At 40.2% G+C, this 24047-nt stretch overlaps 1 protein-coding gene across 1 annotated transcript in view; it reads right to left on the reverse strand.

Annotated features, from left to right (window-relative positions):
* The window catches only part of ARHGEF28 (Rho guanine nucleotide exchange factor 28), a 392384-nt gene that overhangs the window by 19777 nt on the left and 348560 nt on the right, over nt 1-24047 (reverse strand). The window contains exons 36-37 of the mRNA XM_043976410.1: nt 23158-23643; nt 19896-20196 (exon numbers count right to left, since the gene is read on the reverse strand). Coding sequence (XP_043832345.1) covers nt 19896-20196; nt 23158-23643 — 787 coding nt within the window. The remainder of the gene's footprint in view (nt 1-19895; nt 20197-23157; nt 23644-24047) is intronic.

Genomic DNA, 24047 nt, shown 5'->3' on the forward strand with positions numbered 1-24047 from the left:
TTGGGGTTAAGTGACTTGCCCAGGGTCACACAGCTAGTGTTAAGTGTCTAAGGCCAGATTTGAACTCAGGTCCTCCTGAATCCAGGGCCAGTGCTCTATCCACTGTGCCACCTAGCTGCCCCGAAAGATTAGTCTTAGCAAGGAATAAGGATGCCTCTCTCCCTAGGACCAAGAGGAAAGTGGGGAAAATGGGTGAAGACACTTAAAACCTCTGCTTCAGGGGCAGCTAGGTGGCGCAGTGGATTCAGAAGGACCTGAGTTCAAATCCCGCCTCAGACACTTGACACTTGTTAGCTGTGTGACCCTGGACAAGTCACTTAACCCTGATTTCCCCACCAAAAAAAAAAAAAAAAGCTCTGCTTCTTCCTCATTAACATGAGCAGTTAAACATTTCCAGATTAAACATAGTTATGGGACTTTCCACACAATGAGCACGTTAATAGGCACCAGTTTCCCAGCTGCTGGGATGGCCCAAAAGCACCATTAAGAAAGGCCTGGCTGGGATTCACATGCTTCCATGCTGGCTTCAGGGACAAGTAGGCCACAGCTACCTATCACACATGCTAGCTTTATCAAGTTGTTAGTGGATTTTTGATGTGTCATTTGTATCTTGATTATTCCCATGAAGAAGAAATGCTTGTCTGAAGGATATGCTCCATAAAAGAAGCCCATTTCAACATTCTTTTAGGAATAAACTGAGTGTCTCTTTCAGCCACCAGAGGTCCAATTGGCACATTAGACTAGCATACTCTAGCAAACAGGTCTCAGAAGACTCAGTGTGCTTCCCACTGGAGTTCACTTCCTTTTCACAAGCAAGAGCAAGTATCTGTGCAGTGGGGAGTTTGATGCTCCACAGGTGGACTACGTAATTAAAGTAGAGGTAACAGGGGTTTGGGCCAGCCTACAGCAAGCCCTTGAAAAGGCAAGTGCTTCACATACATAGTTCTTATAGGCATTTGGCTAGTCTCTCCTGACAGGGAGCATGGGCTATTCACTTTATGGTCAGGACTGCCTAGAAAATGAGATGTGGTCTGCTTGATCCCATCTCATTTCAGAATCCAGAGTGGCATTCTTTTTTTTTTTTTTTTTTTAGTGAGGCAATTGGGGTTAAGTAACTTGCCCAGGGTCACACAGCTAGTAAGTGTTAAGTGTTTGAGGCCGGATTTGAACTCAGGTACTCCTGACTCCAGGGCCGGTGCTCTATCCACTGCGCCATCTAGCTGCCCCCAGAGTGGCTGCAGGCTTCACACCCAGTCCTGCTTCAGAATGGATTTGGAATCACCATCTTCAAAAGACCCAACAGCATTTCCAGGGGATTTTACAACAGCTCTCCTTTGCCAAGAGTTACCAAACTTTGCTAACGGTTGCTTTGTAGGAGGTGAGAAATCCTTATGTGATGCTCTCAACCACAATTGCTTGCCCCCTCCAACTACCTTGATTTAAACTACTTTGTATTTATTCTCTTGATCTTTGTCTTTACATATTTACTATATGTATATTCATGTATATATGCATGTGTATACAAAAATGTATGTGTGCATACACACATGTATATATATATGCCTAGACACACATACACATGCATATACATATACTGTACATACACACCTATATTACATGTACATTACACATACATATACATTACACATACATATGTCTACTTGTTGTCTTTGACCATTAAGATGTGAGTTCCTTGAGGGTACGGACTGTTCATATTTTTCTCTTTCTCTGTGTCATCTGGCATAGTATCTGGCACATAAGAGATACTTAATTAATGCATACTGATTTATGATTGATAGGAGAGCCTATAAGCAATATTTGGAGAGATTTATGAAAACCAAGAGAGTTTTCGTTTTGAGGCTACCACGTTTGTTTTGGGGTGTATAGGGAGTACTTTATTTTTTAAATTTTTTTTAAATGAGGCAATTGGGGTTAAGTAACTTGCCCAGGGTCACACAGCTAGTAAGTGCTAAGTGTCTGAGGCCGGATTTGAACTCAGGTACTCCTGACTCCAGGGCTGGTGCTCTATCCACTGCACCACCTAGCTGCCCCCAGGGAGTACTTTCAAATGTGGATTTTTGCTGAAAAAAATCTGAATATTACAATTAGGAAAGGTAATAGTAACACAGGGGGAGCATATTCACTGTCACCCACAAATAAAAGGTCTTTTCCCTTCTCTTATTAACCAATAGTTTTCCTCAGGTGAAGACGTTTTCATATAATTTCCCAAGTCACTTGATTTTCTAATTGACTCGGACAGCCCACAGATGTACCTGTTCTTTATTCATTGAAGGCACCAAGCAGGAAGCAAGTCAAGGCAGTGACAGGGAATGGAGAAAGAAGGAAGCATCTACCAGGTAGGCATCTTTGGAGTCATGTAAAACCTCTTACAAAGTCATTAGTTGCTTACTCAGCACATTGTAAGTAAAAATAAATTACCCTAACAACTGTGTGGGCAGCTACAAAAATGCCAGCCAAAAAAAAAAAAAAAACCCTCACCAGATTCCCCTCCCCACCTCCAAACCAGCAGTGCTTTATTATTTTTCCTAGGCATCTGTAATTTCAGTTTGTAATCTCCACGGTAACATTAATGTACAACTGCACAGGCTCATGCAGAACCCAGGTTTGAATCCTGACAATTACCGTATTGCCGCAAACAGACCATCACATTTTGGAAAAAAATATTGTTGTGTATTTTTTTCTCTGTACACCACGTACATACAAAAAGTAGTTTGCATACACAAAATCCTATGAATCCATGTTAAAGGAAAATACAGGAAAATACGGGACCGAGCATCTGAGGCTATATGATGATCTCTCCTTCAGGAGAGATTCACTGTGTTCATCTTTTTTTTTCTTTTTTCTTTTTTCTTTTTTCTTTTTTCTTTTCTTCTTTCTTTCTTTCTTTCTTTCTTTCTTTCTTTCTTTCTTTCTTTTCTTTCCTTCCTTCCTTCCTTCCTTTCTTCCTTCCTTCCTTCCTTCCTTCCTTCCTTCCTTCCTTCCTTCCTTCCTTCCTTCCTTCCTTCCTTCCTTCCTTCCTTCCTTTCTTTCTTTCTGCGGGGCAATGAGGGTTAAGTGACTTGCCCAGTGTCACACAGCTAGCAAGTGTCAAGTGTAGGAGGCCAAATTTAAACTCAGGCCCTCCTGAATCCAGGGGCTGGTGCTTTATCCACTGCACCACCTAGCTGCCCTCACTGTGTCTATCTTGAAAAATGAACATAGAGTCAAGGAACCATGTGATTTTTCAGTAGCAATCACTGTCAAACGTCAGAAATGGAACTGTCTAATTAAAAGCTGGCCATTTTCAAAACCTGCTGTTTCTGAGGAAATGAAAAAAACCAGGCAGCTAGGTGGCACAGTGGATGGGGCACTGGCCCTGGATTCAGGAGGACCTGAGTTCAAATCCAGCCTCAGACACTTGACACTTACTGGCTATGTGACCTTGGGCAGGTCACTTAACCCTCATTGTCCTGCAAAAAACAAACAAACAAAAACCTTTTTTCCATTTATATAGCTGTCTCTATACATCAAGCATTCAAATTCTTAATAAAAAAAAATCAGGAAACAAGGTCATATGAAGACTAGTACAAGGTACTCCACTGATATACATACTCATTCAGGTCTTGTAATAACTCTCCTTTGACTGTACTAAAAAGACAGTAGAGCCAAGTAACTTCCTAGGAAGGCCCATTCCAAATGGCAGAAGAGCTGCCAATCTTACAGTCTGAACATAAAAATTCCAGAAGTACCAGCCAGAGCAGTTAGATGGTGGTACTTTTCCCTTTAGTATCTCACTACAGCGTCTTCTGCCATCCACCATCTGCCTCTAACAAATGGTGCTGTTATTCCCACGATAAAAACATGTTTCCTCTGTGAATCAGTCCTAAAAAGAATCCCACAAATGCCATTTCCCCGTGCAGCTGAATGTGAACCTTCAGTTTCTGGGGGGTAGGGGGCGGGGAACCATCACCCCCCCACCACCACCAACAACAACAACAAAACAACAACCCACTATAGAGTTTGCTGTTAGCAATCAAGATGATTGAAGAATCTCCCTCTTCCCTCCCCCTCCCCACATACACACTCTGAACCCCTCAGCCATTATTTCTCACTGTCTGAAATGTAGGAGCAGAACCCCCCACATGGAGAAGTGCATGGAGTTCTTCATGTTGCTGAGTCATGTCAGAGAAATGGGGAATTGACAAACTGTGAATGACCAGTGTCTTGGAGAAATGATGACGCTTCTAAGGGCACTTTAGAAACCAAAAAGACAAGTCAATGTCATTGTGGAACCTGCCATTTATTCCTTTCAGAGCTAGGTGATTGCTAGACTGCATTGCTCTCCTTTTAGGATTACATTTGAGATGATGAATTGATTGCAAATCACCACAGGGGGTGCCAAGATAGCTAAGGAAACAGGTCATTAAGTAAAATTAAAACCCTGCTAAGATCATTCTTGTAAATACATCTACCAGGGTCTTACTGTATCTTTCCTCAAAACAGTCTCAAATCGCTGGGGGATCAGCGTCGGCTGTGTTTTTGGTAGAAGATCTAAGGAAGTTGTTTTTAGCCCAAACATCTAGCATGATATGCCGGATCTTGCTCAATGTGTTTTTGGAAAGAAAAAATGGTATAATGGGATTTGCAACAGCAACAAAAAAAAGGCCGTTAGTATGGACAAAGTCACTAGGAAAAGAATGTTGCAGAGATCTTACCCAGACTTAGTACATAAAACAAAAACGCTATGATATAAATAAGAGAGCAGTTCTAGGCCTTCCCGGTATTACTGACATCTTTGGAAGCTTCCATGTTTGCCTTTGCTAAACCACCCAATTGAGCATTGAGGATTAAGATTAAATTGCAGCTTCCACCATGATACTGGATGAATATCCTGCCCCTTTATCCAAGGAAATTTTAACAGTGATTTATTATGCCGAGTTAAGTTCTCCACAGATGGAAAAGTAGAGAACGGAAATATTTATTGTCTTGTCCAAGGTCAGCAGCAGAAAAGCAAGATAGAGCCTAACTCCCACACAACCAGCTGGGCTTGCAAATCAATCCGAAGATGATGCTGGGGAACTTTTCAGACAATTAGCGCAGTGAAAAGGATAGGAAGCAGATAATTCTTGTGATGCTAGTAAACTCAATTTTAAGATTATCAGAATAAACAATGCATTATTTTCTATCATATTTCAGTGCTGAGGAGATTATGCCAAGAAAATTATTCACACTTTGAGAGCAGTGCTGAGGAAATAACTACTAATTGCTTTGCCTCTGGGTGATGCCATAGACAGTTTAAAAAGGTTCAGCCTCAGACTAAGGGTTTAAAAAGGAATTACATAGGTGTCTAGCAAGTCTACCATGCTTAATTGGCTGACTTTAAAGCTTTCTTATGGAGGAAAATCCTGGTGTGCAGACAAGCTTATTGTTTTTAATGCAGCTATTAAATTTGACACTAAATATAATTATACAACATTCTTACCTGATTGGAAGAAACTCAAGTATTTCAGGGGAAGAAAAATGATAACCAACCCAATTTCATTTGCCACTCAAATTCCCAACATACCAGATCAGTGTCATGTAGCAAGAAGAGAGAGCAATGGACCAAGAGTAAGAAGATCTAGGTTCTAGTCTAGTCCTGGCTACTTATCAGCTGTGTGACCCTGAATAAGTCACTTAACCTCTATGAGACTCAGTTTCCCTATTTGGAAAACGGGAACAAGAATCTCTGTCCTCTCTACCTCCGATTGGTTTTTTAAAGGTTCACTTGAAACAATGTATATATGAAAAGTGCTTTAAAAACTGGAAAGTCTAGGAAAATGTAAGGAATTATTAGAAACAAAATGATGATAAGGTACAAAGTTTTGAATGAAGAATTAATTTACAAAATTAGTCTTCCCTTTATAGTGATAAAGAATTACTTTAAAAGTACATGTACATTGACTTAATATATGCTTAGCACAGTATCTGGCACATAGTAGGTGCTTAATACCTGTTTGGGAAGTTAGGTGGCACAGTGAATAGAATTCTGGGCCTGGAATCAGGAAGTCTCATTGTCCTGAGTTCAAATGTGGCTGTGTGGCCCTGGCCAAGTCATTTAACCCTGTTTACCTCAGTTTCCTCATCTGTAAAATGAGCTGGAGAAGGAAATGGTAAACCACTCCAGTGTCTTTGCCAAGAAAACTTCAAATAGGGCCATTAAGAGTTGGACACAACTGAAAAGTGACTGAACAACAAGTAAATCTTTATTGATTGATTACTCAGTTAATAAATGCAGTCAGTTCTACTACAATGCTTGTTTTGAAAACACAAATTTGTTCCAATGGGATTGATATATTAAGGAACAAGCCCTCTTGCTCATAGCCTTTGACTCTGCCATCTCAGAAACAGGGGTATAGGGTGAGTAGCAGACCAAGTCCATGGATGCCACCACTATTTGATGGGATATTTTGCATTTCTTAACCATTTAACATGTATAAAACTGTGCTACTATTTTTTTAGGGTTCTTATCTTTTTTTAATGTCACTGACAAAGTTTTTGAGTGTCATCCCTTTAACCCTGCTTTTCCCAAAAGCTCTATAGTTTTTAGTGCATGGTTTTACTTGGCATGGTGATTTTTAGGAATATCATCATAACAGAACTGAAGAGAACAATGTATGTCTATTCTCTAATGTATAATAATGCATGACTGTAATAATGTATATACTAAAAATATTTGGGAAAAACAGGCAGTAAGAAGATTCCTAAAGACAATACATTCCTCACTAAGAAATCATTAATCAACAAACATTTATCAAGTGTTTACTATGGGCCAGGCATTTTGGGAAGGAAGGAAGGAAGGAAGGAAGGAAGGAAGGAAGGAAGGAAGGAAGGAAGGAAGGAAGGAAGGAAGGAAGGAAGGAAGGAAGGAAGGAAGGACCATTCTTCATGTAGCTTACATTCGAATGAGGGAGAAAATAGATACAGAGTAGATGGATGGTAATCTGAGAGTGGAAATACTAGCTGCTGAAGAGATCAGGTACAAAAAAATTGGATTTGAGTTGTCTTAAAGAAAGACAAGACAGCTAAAAAGACCTAGGTGAGGGGACAGAGCACTATAGGCATGAAGGACAGCCAGCCAGTATAAAGGCATAGAGATGGAGGAGTGTCAGGTGTGAGGAAGAGCAAGTCCATGTAGCTATATCCCAGAGTGTGGTGCATGGGGATAAGTCCAAGGTGACAAGACTGGAAAGGAAGGAAGGGGCCCATTTATCCTGTGTTGGCTTTGTGTGTATTTATTTGCATGTCATCTCCCCTGTTAGATTGTAAGCTCTCTGGGGGCAGAGACTCTCTTGCACTTTATTTTGTATCCCTAGTGTTTTGCAGTGTCTGGCATACAGTAGGTGCCTAATACATGTTTATCAATTGATTGGTTATGGATCACCTGGTGGTCAATCTCCTGGTGATGAGCCTCTTAGAACTTAGAAAGGTTCTTGGGTGACCAGCACTGGCCTACAACCTCAGTGTCATCTTTGCTACTTCATTTGCATTCACCCTCTATATTCAATTGAATGTTAGATCTTGTTTCTGCCTTTGTAACACCTCTCCTATATGTCCCCTTCTCCTCATTCACATAGCTACCACCCTGGTACAGGCCCTCTTCACCTTGCACCTGAACAATTACAATCTCTTTCTGGTTTGTTTCCGTGCCTCAAGCTTCTTCCCATTCCAGTCCTTTTACTCAGCTGCCAAAGCTATCTTCCTAAAGCATGGGTCTGACCATGTTACCACCCTCTCCCCTCTACTTGTTAAACTTCAAGGGCTCCCTATTCCTTCAAGGATCAAATATAAAATACTTGGTATTTGTTTGGTACTTAAAGCCCTTTACAACCTGGTCCCTTCTTGCCTTGCCTTACTCCCTGCCACACACACTGTGATTTGGTGACACTGGTCTTACTGTTACTTGCATAAAGCTGTGTCCCATACTTGTCTCCTGGCTTTCTTGGCCTCCTTCAAGACTCTGCTCAAATCTTTCTGCCAAAGGACTTTCCCAGTCCCTCCCAGTGTTGGTGCCCATTTACACAGTGTGTATATCTTGTATGTACATAGTGATTAGCATGTTCTCTTCCCTTATTCCTTTCAAGGAGTCAGGAACCGTATTTTGCTTTTCTTTGTGTCTCCAGCATTTAACACTATGCCTGGCACATAGTCAGCACTGAATAGAAATTTATTAAGTGACTAACAGTCCATCAATAGCACTGTACTCAAAGCCTTCCCGGCTTGTTAAAACCTAATAGAATTAGGATTCTACTGAGGACCTTCATGCTGCAATAAAGCATAAAAACAGAGAGTTAGTGTAAGACTATTTCTATATCAGAAGAAAAGTCTTTATGATTTACATATTCAATATACTATCTGGGACCCAACAAGGTTCCAAGACCTAAAGACTTCCTGTAGGGAAGCATTTCTTCTCTAGGATCAAATGTAGGCCAACATTGCAAAGACACTTAAAAACTAATAAGACCCATGCAGTCAGCTTAAATTATTTATACTGTTCTTACTAATAATACTACATTTACATTTCTTTTAACATTTCTGTATCTTTAGTTGGTATGATGGCAAATACAGTCAATACAGTTCCATATGAATGACTAGTCATCCTGAAAGCTTCATGTTGCTGAGCCTCTGACCTCTGATGCAGAATCTTGTCCTCACCTTTCCAAGGTTATGATACTTGACTTTTAAAAAATTTCATTTAAAGTGAGCAGCCTTAGTGAACTAATTTATGTTCATCAAACTTAAAAGAGACTAAGGATTCACTGGAAAAGAGGAATGCAATACCCTCGTAGGGTTGCCAGGTAGGTGACTTTCCCCTTGGCCAATGTTAGAGAGAAAGGTCCCAAAATGCCTGCTCTCCAACTTTCCTTTTCTAAGTCTCAACTATGTAGACTACTATTCTTTTATGTACTTATTGTTTTAATTCTTCTTTTCATCAGCCTCACATCATACTGAAATTCCCAAAACGACAAATTATTTTTCATGTTTCTCCTTGGTTTGGCTACTTCTTGATGGCATGTAGGGAAGCTCCTTAGTTTCAACAGTGACACAGTTAGAAATGGGAAGATTTCCTGTAGGTATCTGATCCCTTTCATGCTATATAGATGCTTCTTAGCTTCTATTACTGAGAGACTTATTCTTCTTTTCCTTGGTGCCAACTATAAAGATAATTGATGGGGTAGGATGGGGGCTGAGCACTATTCTTTTACTATTATCTGAGAAAAGAGCCAACTAGACCCCCTTAGATGCCAGTTCTTGAGAGCTTCAGCAACAGCTACCATTCATAATATGACTGGCTCAGACCAGTTCTATGAGCCAAAGGAAAGACAGATGAATATGGAGTTCAATTCTGGACTCTACTCTGCTACTCACTATGTGGACTTGGGAAAGCCACTCTAATCTTCTCTAGGCCTAAGTTTTCGCATCTCCAAAATGATCAGGTTAAACTAAATGGCCACTGATGTCTCTTCCTGCTCTAAATCTAGGCTCCCCTGATAAGACAAGAACAAGAAATCTTCTCCCAAGGAATCTCCAGTCTCCCAGAAATCTCCCAGAGGAGGCATTGTTCCTGTACCCCAGACTTGAAATGGAAGGCTGCAGGGGAGCGACCACATGGTCCTACCAGAATAGCCATGGTGGTGGAGCAGCAAGGTGGGGCAGTGGATAAAGCATCAGCCCTGGATTTAGGAGGACCTGAGTTCAAGTCCGGCCAAAGACACTTGATACTAGCTATGTGACCCTGGGCAAGTCACTTAACCCTCATTGCCCCACCAAAAAAAAAAAAAAAAAAAAGCTGAAAACAGAATAGCCATGGTGCCACAGAGGAGTGTTTTGTTCAATTAAACTAAGCTCCACTGAAGCAAAGACAAGTAGCCAGAACTGACCACCAGCCTCAGGGGTCTGTCTGCAGCTGATTCTTATGGGTGTTTATGAGCAGAGTGAGAATCAGCTAATGAAAAGTCTGCACATTCTTTCTTCTGCCATCCTGCACTTGCATGTCTGGGTTCTCTCCACCTGAATGTCTGAAAGGTCCCCCCCTTTACATGTCCTTGAATGGGACTTTTTTCCCCCTGAGCATGTGAAATTTGTCTCCTATCAGATGCCTATGATTCTACATGACATGCTGTTTCATCAGCAATACATCACCGCTGCAAAAGGTGCCACTTTGTGATTTCATCCCTAGAAGGGGAGCTTCAATTCACATTGGGTCCTAAATGCTCTCTTCACTGACTATAAGCAATTACCCAGAGCAAGCTTACTTAGACTTCCATCACAGCTACATGTTTTTAATAATACTAAACAGGGGCAGCTAGGTGGCGCATTGGATGAGCGCTGGCCCTGGAGTCAGGAGTACCTGAGTTCAAATCTGGCCTCAGACACTTAACACTTACTAGCTGTGTGACCCTGGGCAAGTCACTTAACCCCAATTGCCTCACTAAAAAAAAAGAATACTAAATAAATGTACCTTTTAAATACAAAACTAAAAAAAAAAGAAAAGTTATAGACTCTTAAGCCCTGACACTGTCTTATTTGGCATCATAAAATGTTAAGACTGGAAGGAACTTTAGAGATCATTTAGTTTAGTCCCTCATTTTATAGAAATAAAAAATAGAGGATCAAACAGGCTAAGTGACTTCAACAAAGCTACGTAAGTAATTTGCATGAGTTAAGATTAGAACCCTGTTGTCCTGACTCTCAAAACACTGTACTTTTCATTATATTTTGTGGGACAATGAACCATTTGATGGCCTATGGAATACACACTAGTGTGCTTTCTCATCATAAATGAAAAGGCCGGAGGTTAATAACAATCAACATTTAATGAGCAAGGCTAGAAGGGAGGACATAGTTTTACAAAGTTTTGGGTGGTCTCTCTTCATAGGCAAAGGACAATGGTCTTTGTGGTCAAGACTAAGAAGTTGGAAAGTAGGAATCTGTCAGCCTTTGTCTAGCATTGTCCAAGAGGACAGTGTCCTTCCTGGCCACAAAAGTACCACATTCCTCTTTGCAGAATTTTTGAGTGAACAAGAATGGCCTAGGTACTTCAACTTAATGACATTATTCCTTAAAATTATTCAATTATTCAACTCCATGTGAGGTGAGGTGAGAGAGAGGGGTGTGTGTGTATGTGTGTGTGTGTGTGTGTGTGTGTGTGTGTGTGTGTGTGTGTGTGTGTGTAGAGAGAGAGAAAGAGACAGAGACAGAGAGAGAAAAAGACAGAGAGATACAGAGAGACAGAGAGAGAGGAGTTGAGGTTTAGCTACACCTCTACCTTCCCCATACCCAGTCTTTAGATAATGAGTATTTTGAAATCCAAGGATAAATCAAAGTTAAGGCCAATCTGTAGTCATTAATAAGTATTTATCAAAAGAGAAAAGCCAAGCCATAAATACAGTCTAGCAAGGCAGAAATAGTCAAGGCCAGCAAGAGTCCTAAGTTACTAATGAACACATGTGAAGTGGGATACTTTTAATGACTTTGAAACAAAGGCCTACTCTATCAATACCAATGTTCTTCTGCTGATGCTAAATGACTCAAGCATGGACTAATTCAATCTCCAAATGGTTGAAGTTACAGGTGACCCAAAGGATGATGAACAGGGCATAGTGGGCACAGAGTAAGCTACACCCTGTTACCAACAAAGAATTGCATGGGAGAAGTATTGAAGAAAGCATTTTCAGAGAATTATATAGCTTGAAAAGTAGGAAGACCAATGAAGCAGCAGGAATGTGTGTGTAGGGGTGGAGGTGAGGCGAGATGTAACCAAGAGATCACCATGTGCTCCATGTCTAACCAGGCAAGGTCAAGAGCTCTGAAAGAAGGCTCTCGGTATTCTGGGTAGACCTCTTATGAAAATGTTTCCAGGAAGACATGGACAAGAGTTACAAAGAAAGAGAAAACCATGGCTGGGTGGCAACCTGCACTCCTGAAATCAGTGAGGTCACAGATACATTGATATTTCAAAGCATGAAGTAGAAAAGCTGACTTATCGTCTATATACAGGGAGTCTTCCTGGTACCAGGACATAAGACTAAGTGGGCTTGTATGAGGATTCTTGCACCAATCTTTAGGAGGACCTGCCTGCCTATATCATCCTCACTCCTTTTTTTTCAATTCAGGGAACAAAACAAGCATTTCCATAACACAGTACAATAAAAAAGATGATTGCCCATTAAACTGTGAATCTACTATGTACAAGTTGTTATTCCCTCCAAATATACAAGAAAGTTATCATGTAAATGTCTTGTTTTCCTTTTCTATCTTTCCACCCCTTCCCCACCCTGGAGAGAAACTACAAGTCTGCTACTTACTATGTGGACTTGGGAAACAATCTTCTACAACAGCTTCTCTCCTAACCAGGACGTGCATGATGCAAAAGGATCATTAGGGTTCTCCTAAGTTCAACCTAGATATGGAGGTTCTTATCTTGGTCATGCTGTCATTTCACATAATAGACATAACCTCAGAATCTGTGGTTCTTTCCAAATTTGTGACTACTACTCTGACAATATGGGGTGGGGTCTTAAAAACACTAGGGAAGGTGTGGCACACAATGGCAGGACTGCTCCCAATATCCACTGGATGGCTTTCTCCTAGGATGACTAGAAATTATCTTGGAAACAACACCAAGGAAACCACGTTGGTCTAAACAGCTTCTTTTGTCTGAGTACTTCATTAACTCTGTCTTCCAGGAAAAGTGATGATGGCACTTGAGGTGCCTGAAAATGGAGACCCTCACTCCCTAATTCTTCTGGCAAATGTCTATATTTCTGCTCTTGGTACATCTTTCCTGAGTTGTTTCTTACTGTTGCAAAATGAAATATTTCTATATGCTATTTAATCCCCAAGTGTGGGAATAGGGCTAATATGTTTTCTTCAGGGGCAGGGTAAAAATTATAATCATACTTATTAATAGTGATAATTTAGATTAAAATCTTTCCTATATATTCATAGTACCTTCATAATAAGCCATGGGAGGTAAGCAAAGCAGGCACTGTTGTTAACATTCTGCAGGTTGCGAAAACAATACAAAGGCAAGCTATTGAGAACTTGCCCAAGATCTCACACACACACACACACACACACACACACACACACACACACACACACACACAGTCAGCCATTCATCTGAGCATGGAGTCAGGAAGACTCATCTTCCTGAGTTTAAATCCAGCCTTAGACACTTACTAGCAGCATGACCCCGGACAAGTCACTTCACCCTCTTGGCCTCAGTTTGCTCATCTGTAAAATGAGTTAGAGAAGGAAATGGCAAACCACTCCAAGTATCAAGAAAACCCCAGAAGGGGTCACAATGAGTCCAACACAACCGAAACCACTGAAGTAACCTTTCCTCTTCCTTATGATTAGTTCCACATAATAATGATAATAACCCACCTCTGTACAATGATTTTAAGGGCTACAAATTATTTTCTTCCTAGAAACCTTTTAAGGTGGAGGATACAAGTATTAACAGATGAGTTGCTAGATGTCAATCAATTACTGATCTTAAAGACCCATATAGATGTATGCTCCTGCTGTTATTTCCATTTTACAGATGAAGGAAATGGGGGTTGTGAGAGGTTAAGCAATTTCCCCACTCTGAAGCAAGACCAGAAGAAGCTGGGTCTCCAGACTCCAAGTCCACAGCTTTCTCCATACATAGGGTCCTCCTCAGGACCCCCCCCTCCCATGCTACTACATTTGTCATCATGGAATAACAAACCTAAAACTAAAAGGGAACTCAGAGCCCCCCCTGCCATTTTTTACAGATGAAGAAATTGGGGTACAAGGAGGTAAAATGACTTTCCTAAGTTCATACAAGTGGTAAGCAATAGAGGCAATATTTGACCCCAAGTCCCCTAATTCTTCCCATCAGGTTGAGTTCAAATTGTAGTTTTATCATCATGAGAAGGTCATCTCATGTCTTAGAGCCTCAGTTTTCTCATGGAAATAATAAAAGTTTTAGTCATGGGACTGTGGTGAGGCTCAGATAAGAGTTATAAATCACCTAGTAAATTTTAAAATATTTTAAATATGTATATATAAAAATAAATAAAATCTATGTTTAAACTTTTAAACATAATGATAATGTCATTGTTGTTCAGCCATTTCAGTTGTGCCTGACTCTTTGAGACCCCATTTGGGGTTTTCTTGGCAAAAAACACCCCCAACAACACTGGAGTGGTTTGCCACTTCCTTCTCTAGCTCATTTGACAGATGAGGAAACTGAGGCACACAGGGTTAAGTGACTTGCCCAGGGTCACATAGCTAGTAAGTATCTGAAACCTGATTTAAACATAGGTCTTCCTGACTCCAAGCCTGGCACTCTGTGCGCTGTGCTACCTATGATGATAGCTGGCATTTATATATGGCTTTAAGGGTTGTAGACCACATAACATATGCTATTTCAGTCAGTCTTCACTACAACACTTTGAGGTAAGTGCTATTATCAACCCCATTTTACAGATGAGGGAACTGAGGCTAAGAGAGGTTGGTTATGTAACTGACCCAGAGAGTGTGTGAGTCAAGATTCAAACTTGGGTTTTCTTAATTCAAAGTCCGGCACCCCATCCCTGATGGTTATAATTATTGTTATTATTTTTATGAATCATTGCCTACCCTTGGATGGCTCAGAATATAATGCAGCCATTGATTTGCCCCTCTTCACTCTGAATCTCATCTAGTTCAGACCAAGCCCAAATGATATAAACCTAGACCAGAGAGGGCCGAACTCTAGCCAGGCAACCAGCTCATTTTAAATTACCAAAATAATTCCAAGATTAAAGTAGAAATTTCAAGGTTTTTCTGGGCAAAATAGCTGCAGTTGAGAATATTCTGACACTCTGGTCTGTAAGTCCCCTATCTATAAAATGGAGATAACAATAACGATCACACCAGATCATGTTGACAGAGGATTTTAAAGGTCTATAGGGCGCCTTAAGCAACGTCTTCTCATTTGATCATCTCCAGCTGACTCTATCCCCTCAGCTTACCCTTAAACTCAAATCCGGTTATTCCTAGAGACAATGCTCTGGAGCAATTATTTCTGTTGTTATGTGGATTGGGGACAGTGCAAGACCGACTAAGTTCTCCTGGGACCCTTTGATCCTGCAGCAGGCTCCCACCTTAGTGGCTCATCTGAAACTAGATTGGATTCCAAGGAGAGGATGAACAGGCTCATTAAAACCTATTTCACTTCTGAACATGGCTCCATGCTAGCTACACTTCCTGCACATCCACCTTCACACACCCACACCCCCATTCTCCACGCATTTGGGCTGCACTCAATAAGACAGGGTGGCTTCCAGCCCAGTAGGCCTCTGAAGCCCTCCATGCACTCCGGATCTTGGTAATCACACAGCTGGCAATCAGTTCCTCTTGGCTTGCTCAGCCTCTCAAGGCAAATGTCATGCTGCTCTTTACTGGGAGGGAACATGCAGAAAGGCCAAAGTCAAGCCTTTACACTCGTCCTTAAGAAAAATTAAGAACCGGCTTGTTGATCCTAAGCTTTGTTTGCACTCATGAAAGTAGATTAACTAAAATGAGTTATTATTCTTCTCGAACCGTCAAGCAAAAGCACAATTCAATTCCTAGAAGAAGAAAGAAACAGACTTCCCAATTTCCACTTTCCTTTAAATGGATGTAATGCTTCCTGCATGTTTATTAGCTATATCCAGGTAAATATTTATTTCCCAAACAATACTGAGAGTGTCCAATTTTCTACTGAAATTAAAACATTCATAGGGTGATCATCTGAAGGAATTCTAAAGGGCTACGTGGTGCAGTGGATAGAGTGCCCAGGTCTAGATTCAGGAAGGACTTGAGTTCGAATCTTGCCTTCAAATGCTTAAAAGCCACCCTTTAAGTGGGGGCATACAAGTAGTATACTGCCAATATCCATCCAAAGGTCACAAAAGAATGCAACATTAACTTTGCCCCCACTTCTAAAACCAAAAACCCAAACTAAAGATACAGCACTCACATACCCTATTAATAACTAAAGTAAATGAAGGGCCTGACAACTTTAAACGGACTCTCTAGGATCAGAACAAAATTCATTAACACATTACAATTCCCAGGGGGACTGGATTGGACAAAGTAAAATCTAAATAAATCTGGGCCAAATTTGCAACATCTGGGAATTATTTCCCTTCTGTTAGTCTTTAATTTTTCAGAAATTGTGTGAAATTTGCTATTCCACTTATCTGAGCAAGGCATGGACAATGAATACCAGAGCAACTAAGAGGGTATTCCTTATCAATCAGACAACAAGCATTTCATTAAGCACCTACTATCTGGGCCTAGAGTCAGGAAGACTCATCTTCAGGAGTTCAAGTTTGGACTCAGACACTTCCTAGATATGTGACCCTGGGCAAGTCACTTGCCTTGTTTGCCTGTTTCTTCATCTGTCAAATGAGCTAGAGAAGGACATGGCAAACCACTCCAATATCTCTGCCAAGAGAACCCCAACTAGGGTCACAAAGAGTCACACATGACTGAAATAACTCAACAGCAAAATATGATTGGCACTAAGCTTGCCAGGTTTTAGGTATACAAACACAAAAATGAAAAAGTTTCCCCTTCCCTCAAAGAGCCTGCTAGACGGGTTTTGTGGAACTTATGAATTAATAAACTTAAACTTATATTTACAATTTTGGATAAAAATTCCCTAATTAAATGAAACAAGGTTAAATGCAAATTTAATTAAATGCCAGGAGTCACATTAAGTGAAAATTAAATGGGAATGATTACACGAAATTCAGAGTGGTCACCAAAGGTCACTCTCCTCCCTGTTTCAAGGAACAGAAGAAAAGAGAGACAGACTAATTGCCTTCTCATTCTGAATCTTTTGTTCCACTACTTGTGAAACCCAAAGAAACAAAAGAGCATTAGCTGCTCATTTTTTGCTGCTTTATAGCAAGTCTTTGAAGAAGAGTGTCTCCTCATGGTCTTGATGACCTGATCTGATTCTGTTCTATCTCTCTCCAGAGATTCCCCCCTTTAACGTTCATTTTTTACATCATCCCATTGTTGTCGTTGTTCAGTCGTTTCAGGCACTTCTGACTCTTTGTGACCCCATCTGAGGTTTTCTTGCCAGAGATACTGGAGTGGTTTGTCATCTCCTTCTCCAGCTCATTTTACAGATGAGGAAATTAAGGCAAACAATGTTAACAGACTTGCCAGGATCAGCCAGCTGGTAAGTGTCTGAGGCCTATTTGAACTCACAGAGATGTCTTCCTGATTCTAAGCCCAGTACTCTATCCACTATACCACCTAGTTGCCCATTACCCTTTTTCCCTCTGCAGGAATCATGGATCACACTAGATGCAGAATAGAGGGTCATACATCATAGATTTAGAACTAGAATGGACTTTTAAAGGCCACCTGTTCTAAGCCCTTCATTTTGCAAATGAGGAAATTCAGTCCTAGAGAGGTTACATGAAATGCTACAGGTCACAGAGCTACTAAGTGTTAAAGCCAGGACTCGGAGGCTCCTCTGATTTCAAATCTTAGCAAGTCTGTTTGTATGTTGTCCAATGACCAGTCTGTCACCTGGCTCATGCTCAAAATCTTTCCAGTGTAGTATACACTAGAAACAAAATCCATCAAACATAAGTGTATTTTCTCAGTATTTCCTCTGCCTACAAACTGTCTTCTGCTTTCATAAGAAGATGGGCTTTGTATATAATCACCCTATTTTTTTTCCATAGTTCATTTCCTATCTGCTAGCAAGCACAATGCCAAAATATTTTAAAAGCTTTCCACTCTGAAACATGCTTCGACAAAGGAATTAAACCTAAACACAGCAATGAAAAAGCTGGGAAAAAATATGGAGATTCAGAGGGGGTGAAAAAAGAGAGAGGGAGAAACATTTGTTTAAATAAACACTGAGTGTGGTTTAACTCAAACTGAGTCTTTATGAATTAAACTAAAGCCAGTGAGTGTAACCACACTGGTGAGAATATAAAACAAGATAAAAAGCAAGTCAGCCAGTTATCCTTACAACAAATACATCCCAAACACTGAGCTAATACCTCTTCTCTCCCACACTTTCCTTCCACTCCAAATGTTCTCATGGACTATTTGTGCCTGACCCATAGCAGAGTCTTCCAAGCTCGTATTGGTCTGATCACCCACAGTCAGACACACTATATATTGACCCAACATAGTGATGTCATTTTGGTCCTTTTTGATTACAAAGGACAACAACCAATCATTACAACAAAGCAACACATGCCAGAAAAGTCTTCCTTTAAGCCTGTAGTTGACCATGTGTCATGAATGGGAACAGTTCTAGAAAAGTTGCAAACTAAAATTTTACAGCCAAGTAGAGTGAGTGTCTCCCCTTCATTCGACATTTACTTAGCATCTATGGTGTTCAAAATGCTCTCTGACCTCCATGGAACCTAAGGCAAAAATCTCACAAATTTGTCCTAAATGTCATACATAAATACATAAATGACACTCTACCAAAAAAATGCTTTCCTTCTCTTCTGAAAAATGAGAATTTCTAATAGTATTTTCAAGACACTTGTCTAAGTTTTGGTAGAAAGTGATAGGTTTGCAAAATGAGGTAACAGGAGCTGAAATGTCTATGAAGTTGTGCCCATGGTATGGATGGTGGTCAACTACAGATTGCAAAAGCAACACAATGCACAGGAGAATATGGCTGTGCTGTTCTGAAATATTAGTACACAACTGTGAGTCTTATGTTTCTAGAGCATCTTGTGGTGGGTGATTTACTTCATTCCCCTGGGGCCAGCCGTTTGCTAATTCTGTAGCATGCCATCTGTTTTCTACTAAAAGGTCTTCAAGTTCTTCTCATTCCCTCCTCTGTATCCCACAGAATTCAATATATAATAGCCATAGTTCTGATTCATTTGGATGCATGGTAACATAGCTGCCTTTTCATTTTTATCTGGAAAACATTTTAATGGGACTAGAAAATTGTGCTATTATGAGGCAATTATGGAGACACAACACCTTTTTTTTGTATTAGCGTTTCATTTCTGATGTTTAATAGCAGTAAAAGAAATTTCACTGTACAGAAGGAAAATGCCTGGGCTTGGACCTACAACCACCATTTATCCAAATACAACCTGTATCTCCTGACTCCTCTGAGAAATAATTACTCACAGTTAATAATAGTAGCTCATATTCAATATAGGCTTTATGGTTTGCAAAGTACTCTCCTCACAACAATCTTGTGAGGTGGAGAGTCAAAATATTATATTATTATGGATGAGGAAACATTCTGAGAGGTCAAGTGACTTGTTCAACATAAGTTATTGGAATAATAAGAATAATTATTGGAGTTGGGACTTGATTCAAAGTCTCTTGGCTCTGTGCCCAATGCTTCTTCCATGAAAACATGCCCTAGGTTCCGGAGTAGGAGCTGAGGAAGGGAATACTCTACTAACAGTTGCTGAGCAAACATGCTTGGAATGGGGACAGGGGAGGATTTCTTTTAGTGCAGGATTTCATTTAGCCTTCAGGCCTCCAAGTCTACCTATGTCATTACAATTTGTTTTGTTAACTCAACTGTTTTGCTTCTCACCACTTCAAATAAAGATATTCTAACATTTCTAGTAGTTAGACTTGATGTTATAACCAAGAGCATCTCAAATGGATCCTGCCACAGATACCAACTCAACCTCCACTGGCCTCTATATTATTGACCAATTATGACTCTCCCTTCTCCCAGTCCACCCCTGCTCCCCACCCCTAAACAAATGTACATTACATTATGCAATTCACCAATTTCCATCTATTCATATTCTGGGATTAACTTTGTTTTACTCTGAGGTGGAGCCACTCAGAGAAATAACTTTTGGGATATTTTTAAAAGGCTTAATTACCGTTGTTACAACAATCCTTGTTGCCCCGGAGGAGAGAAGGTGCCTGATGACCAGAGTCAGTAGCTCTCCATAGTTCGTGAGTGACATCAGAGTGATAAGAAATGTCCATCTTGAGGTCTGTCTGGTTCTCACTAGTCCTTGTTAAATCAGGATTTGAGATATTTAAGGGGTATATGATATCTTGGTGCACTCCTGATGAGTTTGATTTGTTGACAGTGTTGAGTGACATGTGTACTAACGCTTCATTTACAAAGAATGAATTCTCATGGCAGAGGCTGTCCGAACGATTAAGGCCTGTTACCTGTGCAAGAAATCACACGGGAAAATGTCATAGTTCCTCTAGTAGCTCACTTTCAATATTGTTCCCAAGACAGTTCCCAAGAACAGAATTTATTATATTAGTTCCAATAAAAGGGAAGAAGCAAGAGTGCTATGACCCCTAATCTCTTCTTCCTCTCCTCTTTTCTCATGAAGCTAGAGCTAAATACATTAATTTGATTAGCATATTGTATCCTGAAACAACAATTAGAAATGTGCTTTAAGTTGTATTTCTACTCTATTTGGATCAAAGGAATTAGAAAAAAATATTCTTTTTTGCCAAATAATAAAAAGAAAACTATATCCAAGATTATAACAGAACATTTATTATATGTTCAGAGCATTTATTATATGTTCAGAACATTTATTATATGTATAGAGCATGTATTATATGTTTATCATAGGTTTAGAAGGAAGATGCTTTACTTTTCAAGTGGAAAGGAAAATTAAATGCAACAGAAAACATCTCTGATCAACTTGCAATCAAATTTTGCAATTTAGAGAATGGACCATGTAAAAAAATGAGGTTTTGTATAAGAAAGTAAATCACAGAAAAATATTTAATTTCCCATGTATCCTTGGAGAAGAAAATACAGTGGAAAGTTTCTAAGAGATTACTTATCATCACTAGTCATTTACATATCAATTAAATAAATCTCCATTGTCATTAGTTCAATTATTTTGTGCTTATAAATATCAAATTAACATGAAGAGAAGCATCTTCATAATCATGGAAAGCAGAGGCATAAAACCTGCTTCCAATGGGTCACAACATTCATGAATGCAGCCTGAATCAGAATAAAATGTAATTGGGAAATATTTAACAAAATAAATAAAAATAATAGAAAACATAATGTTAATATTTGGTTTTTTAATCAATATGAGCCCAAAGGGATCCTTATGAATGATGAGTGGCCCTGCCTCTATTTGAGTTTAACACCACCGATATAAAGGAAGCAACCCTGAGGGACTGAGATATCTCACCAATACAGAGATCAATGATAATTTCAGGGCACTGATGATTTTCAGTACAGACATACCCCCTGCCTCTCAGCAGTGAGGCAGTGGACTATGGAAAAAGAAAGAGACATACATTCTCAGACATGGCCAATGTGCTGATTTGTTTTGCTTACCTTTACTTATTTATTACAGTGGAGTCATTGAGAAATGACAGTGATATAAAAAAGAACATTAATAAAACATTTTTAAAAGGAGGAAAGTTTTAATAGAAATAATGAAATCTGATCTAATCTCTAAACAAGATCAGTTGTGAATATTTATGTTTGGTCCAGACCTGTGATTTTATTGTTGCAGCGAACTCCCATTGTAGACATTCCCTCCATTTATACAGATCAGCAACCCTTCTATACCTTAGAATCTTCAGGAGTATCTGGAGTACTGTAAGATTAAGTGACTTGTCCATCATCAAATGGCCAGTGTGTGTCAGAGGCTGGATGCACACCCAGGTCTTCCTGGGGCCAAGGCTGACCTTCTACCCACTATACCACAGCTGCCCCCAACAGTTGTTGACTGCCCGAGCTAACAAAAAGGGAACAAAATATGGCTTGAGGGTTCTCTGAATGATGACATGAGAAGGTTCTTTAAATTACAAGATGCTGAAATCTTCACAAGGGAAAGGTCTAGTATGAGATAATGGGCCCCTGTGGCAATCTGATAAAACCTAGGGCCCCCTTTGTTGAATAATATTTTTAAATGTATAAAACAAAATGCATAGGATTACCAAGGAAACAAATTATATTGAAATACAATTATTAAAATATTTTTTAAAAAAGTTCACAGACCCCAGGTTAAGGACGCTTCATCTAGAGCAGGGGTCTAAATGAACTACTTTAAAATGCAATTGGGAAATATTTAACAAAAATGAATTCAAATACAATAAAACTAGATTAAATGTTAATATGTGGTTTTATAAGTTAATATGCAGCTGCAGGGATCCTTACATCCTATTTAGTGCCTCCTCAACCTCCATTTCTATTTGAGTTTGACACCACTTGTCTAGAAGATAAATGTTTCTTTATCAACCTGTTTTCTTTCCTAAGGGGAAAAACGTCTAAAAAGAATCTAAAAAAAGTGAGCCTTTCTGATTCCCATTTCTCATTGTCACAGAGAAGTGTATAAAGATTTGTGAAGCTTAATATATTATATAAAATTACATTTTGCATAAACATAGCCATAGGTATGGATCGAGTTTGCATATCCATTTCTATATCTTTATCTCCAAAAAGTATCATGGCACAGTAGATAAAGATCTGGCTTTAGAGACCTGGATTCAAATCCTACCTCTGACATATCCTGGGTGACTATGAGAAAGTCACTTCTCAGTGCTCCAGGTTATCCAATGCTTAAAGAGTTATGTAAGACTAGAAATTCCAGAGCAGGCATCCATCTGACTTAGTGAAATAGTTTCACATACCAGAAGCTCCCTACATCAATGAAATAACAGATTTAGTAAAATCATAGATGAGGGAGGAAGGGAAGGAAGGAGAGAAGAAGGGAGAGGGAGGAAAGGAAAGAGAGATTAGATCAATCTAGTAGCTTGTATCGATCTATTTGTAGGGATAGATGGATGGATAGAGAGCTAGACAGATAGACAGGTAGGTAGATAGATAGACAGACAGACAGATAGATAGATAGATTGATCGATAGATGGATGGATGGATGGATGGATGGATGGATGGATGGATGGATGGATGGATGGATGGATGGATGGATGGATGGATGAGTAGACAGACTGTCCTTAAGACTTCTAATGGCTACAAATAAACTCTAACATGGCACCCGAACTCTCATTGAAGAGTTAAAAGTATCTCTTCAGAAATGGCCCTAGAGTGGCCTTTGAACCGCCATGTTGTCTTGTTAATGGGACCCCTAAATTAAGAAGCCTCTCCGACTGTCAGTGGGCACACATCTCCCAAAACCATACCTCACTGTTTCCTGGAGAAAAGGCTGCAGGGAGACTACTCTGCCGACTGTGCTTCCAGTGACACAGGAGACTCTGCTGGATCCTGACCTTCTCCCTTTCCCTCTCCACCATCCTCTGGCCTTCTCTCAGCCGCTCCAGGTTTTGCTGATACTCCTGGAGCTGATGGTCCAGTTCCCCCCGACTCCGGCTGAGCAGCTCCTCCTGACTTTGGCATTCCTTCTCACGCTCCTGAAGCCACTTTTCCTTTGCTTCCTGCTCCCGCTGCCTCTGGTCGCACTTGCGGTACCATCGCTGCTGCTCCTGCTGGAACTGATGCTGGAGCTTGTGGATGTTGGCCAGCTCCTCCCGCTGCTTCTCCAAGTGGCGGGACTTTTCTTGCTCCTGGAGCAGCCCTCCCCGAAGAGATAGACCATGAGGTATTCTCTCATGCTCCTGGAGAATTAGCTTATGGAGCTCAATGTGGCTGTCTTGTATGGTCAGGGCAGCCTGATTTAGGGGAAGAACAAAACCAAAAAGGGTCCCACATCATTAAAGCTCTGGGTGCAGGCTACCCGTTCACTAAGAATCAATCAGCAAGTATTTATTAAGCACCTACTGTGTACCAGGCACTGGGAGTAGGCCCCAGGGATACAAATACCAGAAACAAACCTTATTCTCAGGTTGCTTAAAAACATACAGAAACAGAATTCAGGGCCACTAACTTCCCACCACCTCCTATTGTTCTGACTTTTCTTAAATTCCCTTAATCTATGTAAAGTTCAGTTTTCACCTAGATAAGGGCTTCTTAATGTTCTTTGTATCATGGACCCCTTTGGCAGTGTGGTGAAGCCTATGGGCCACTTTTTTTTTTTTTAAGTGAGGCAATTGGGGTTAAGTGACTTGCCCACAGT

The sequence above is a fragment of the Dromiciops gliroides genome, chromosome 1 (genome assembly GCF_019393635.1).
Source record: "Dromiciops gliroides isolate mDroGli1 chromosome 1, mDroGli1.pri, whole genome shotgun sequence".
Lineage (NCBI taxonomy): Eukaryota > Metazoa > Chordata > Mammalia > Microbiotheria > Microbiotheriidae > Dromiciops > Dromiciops gliroides.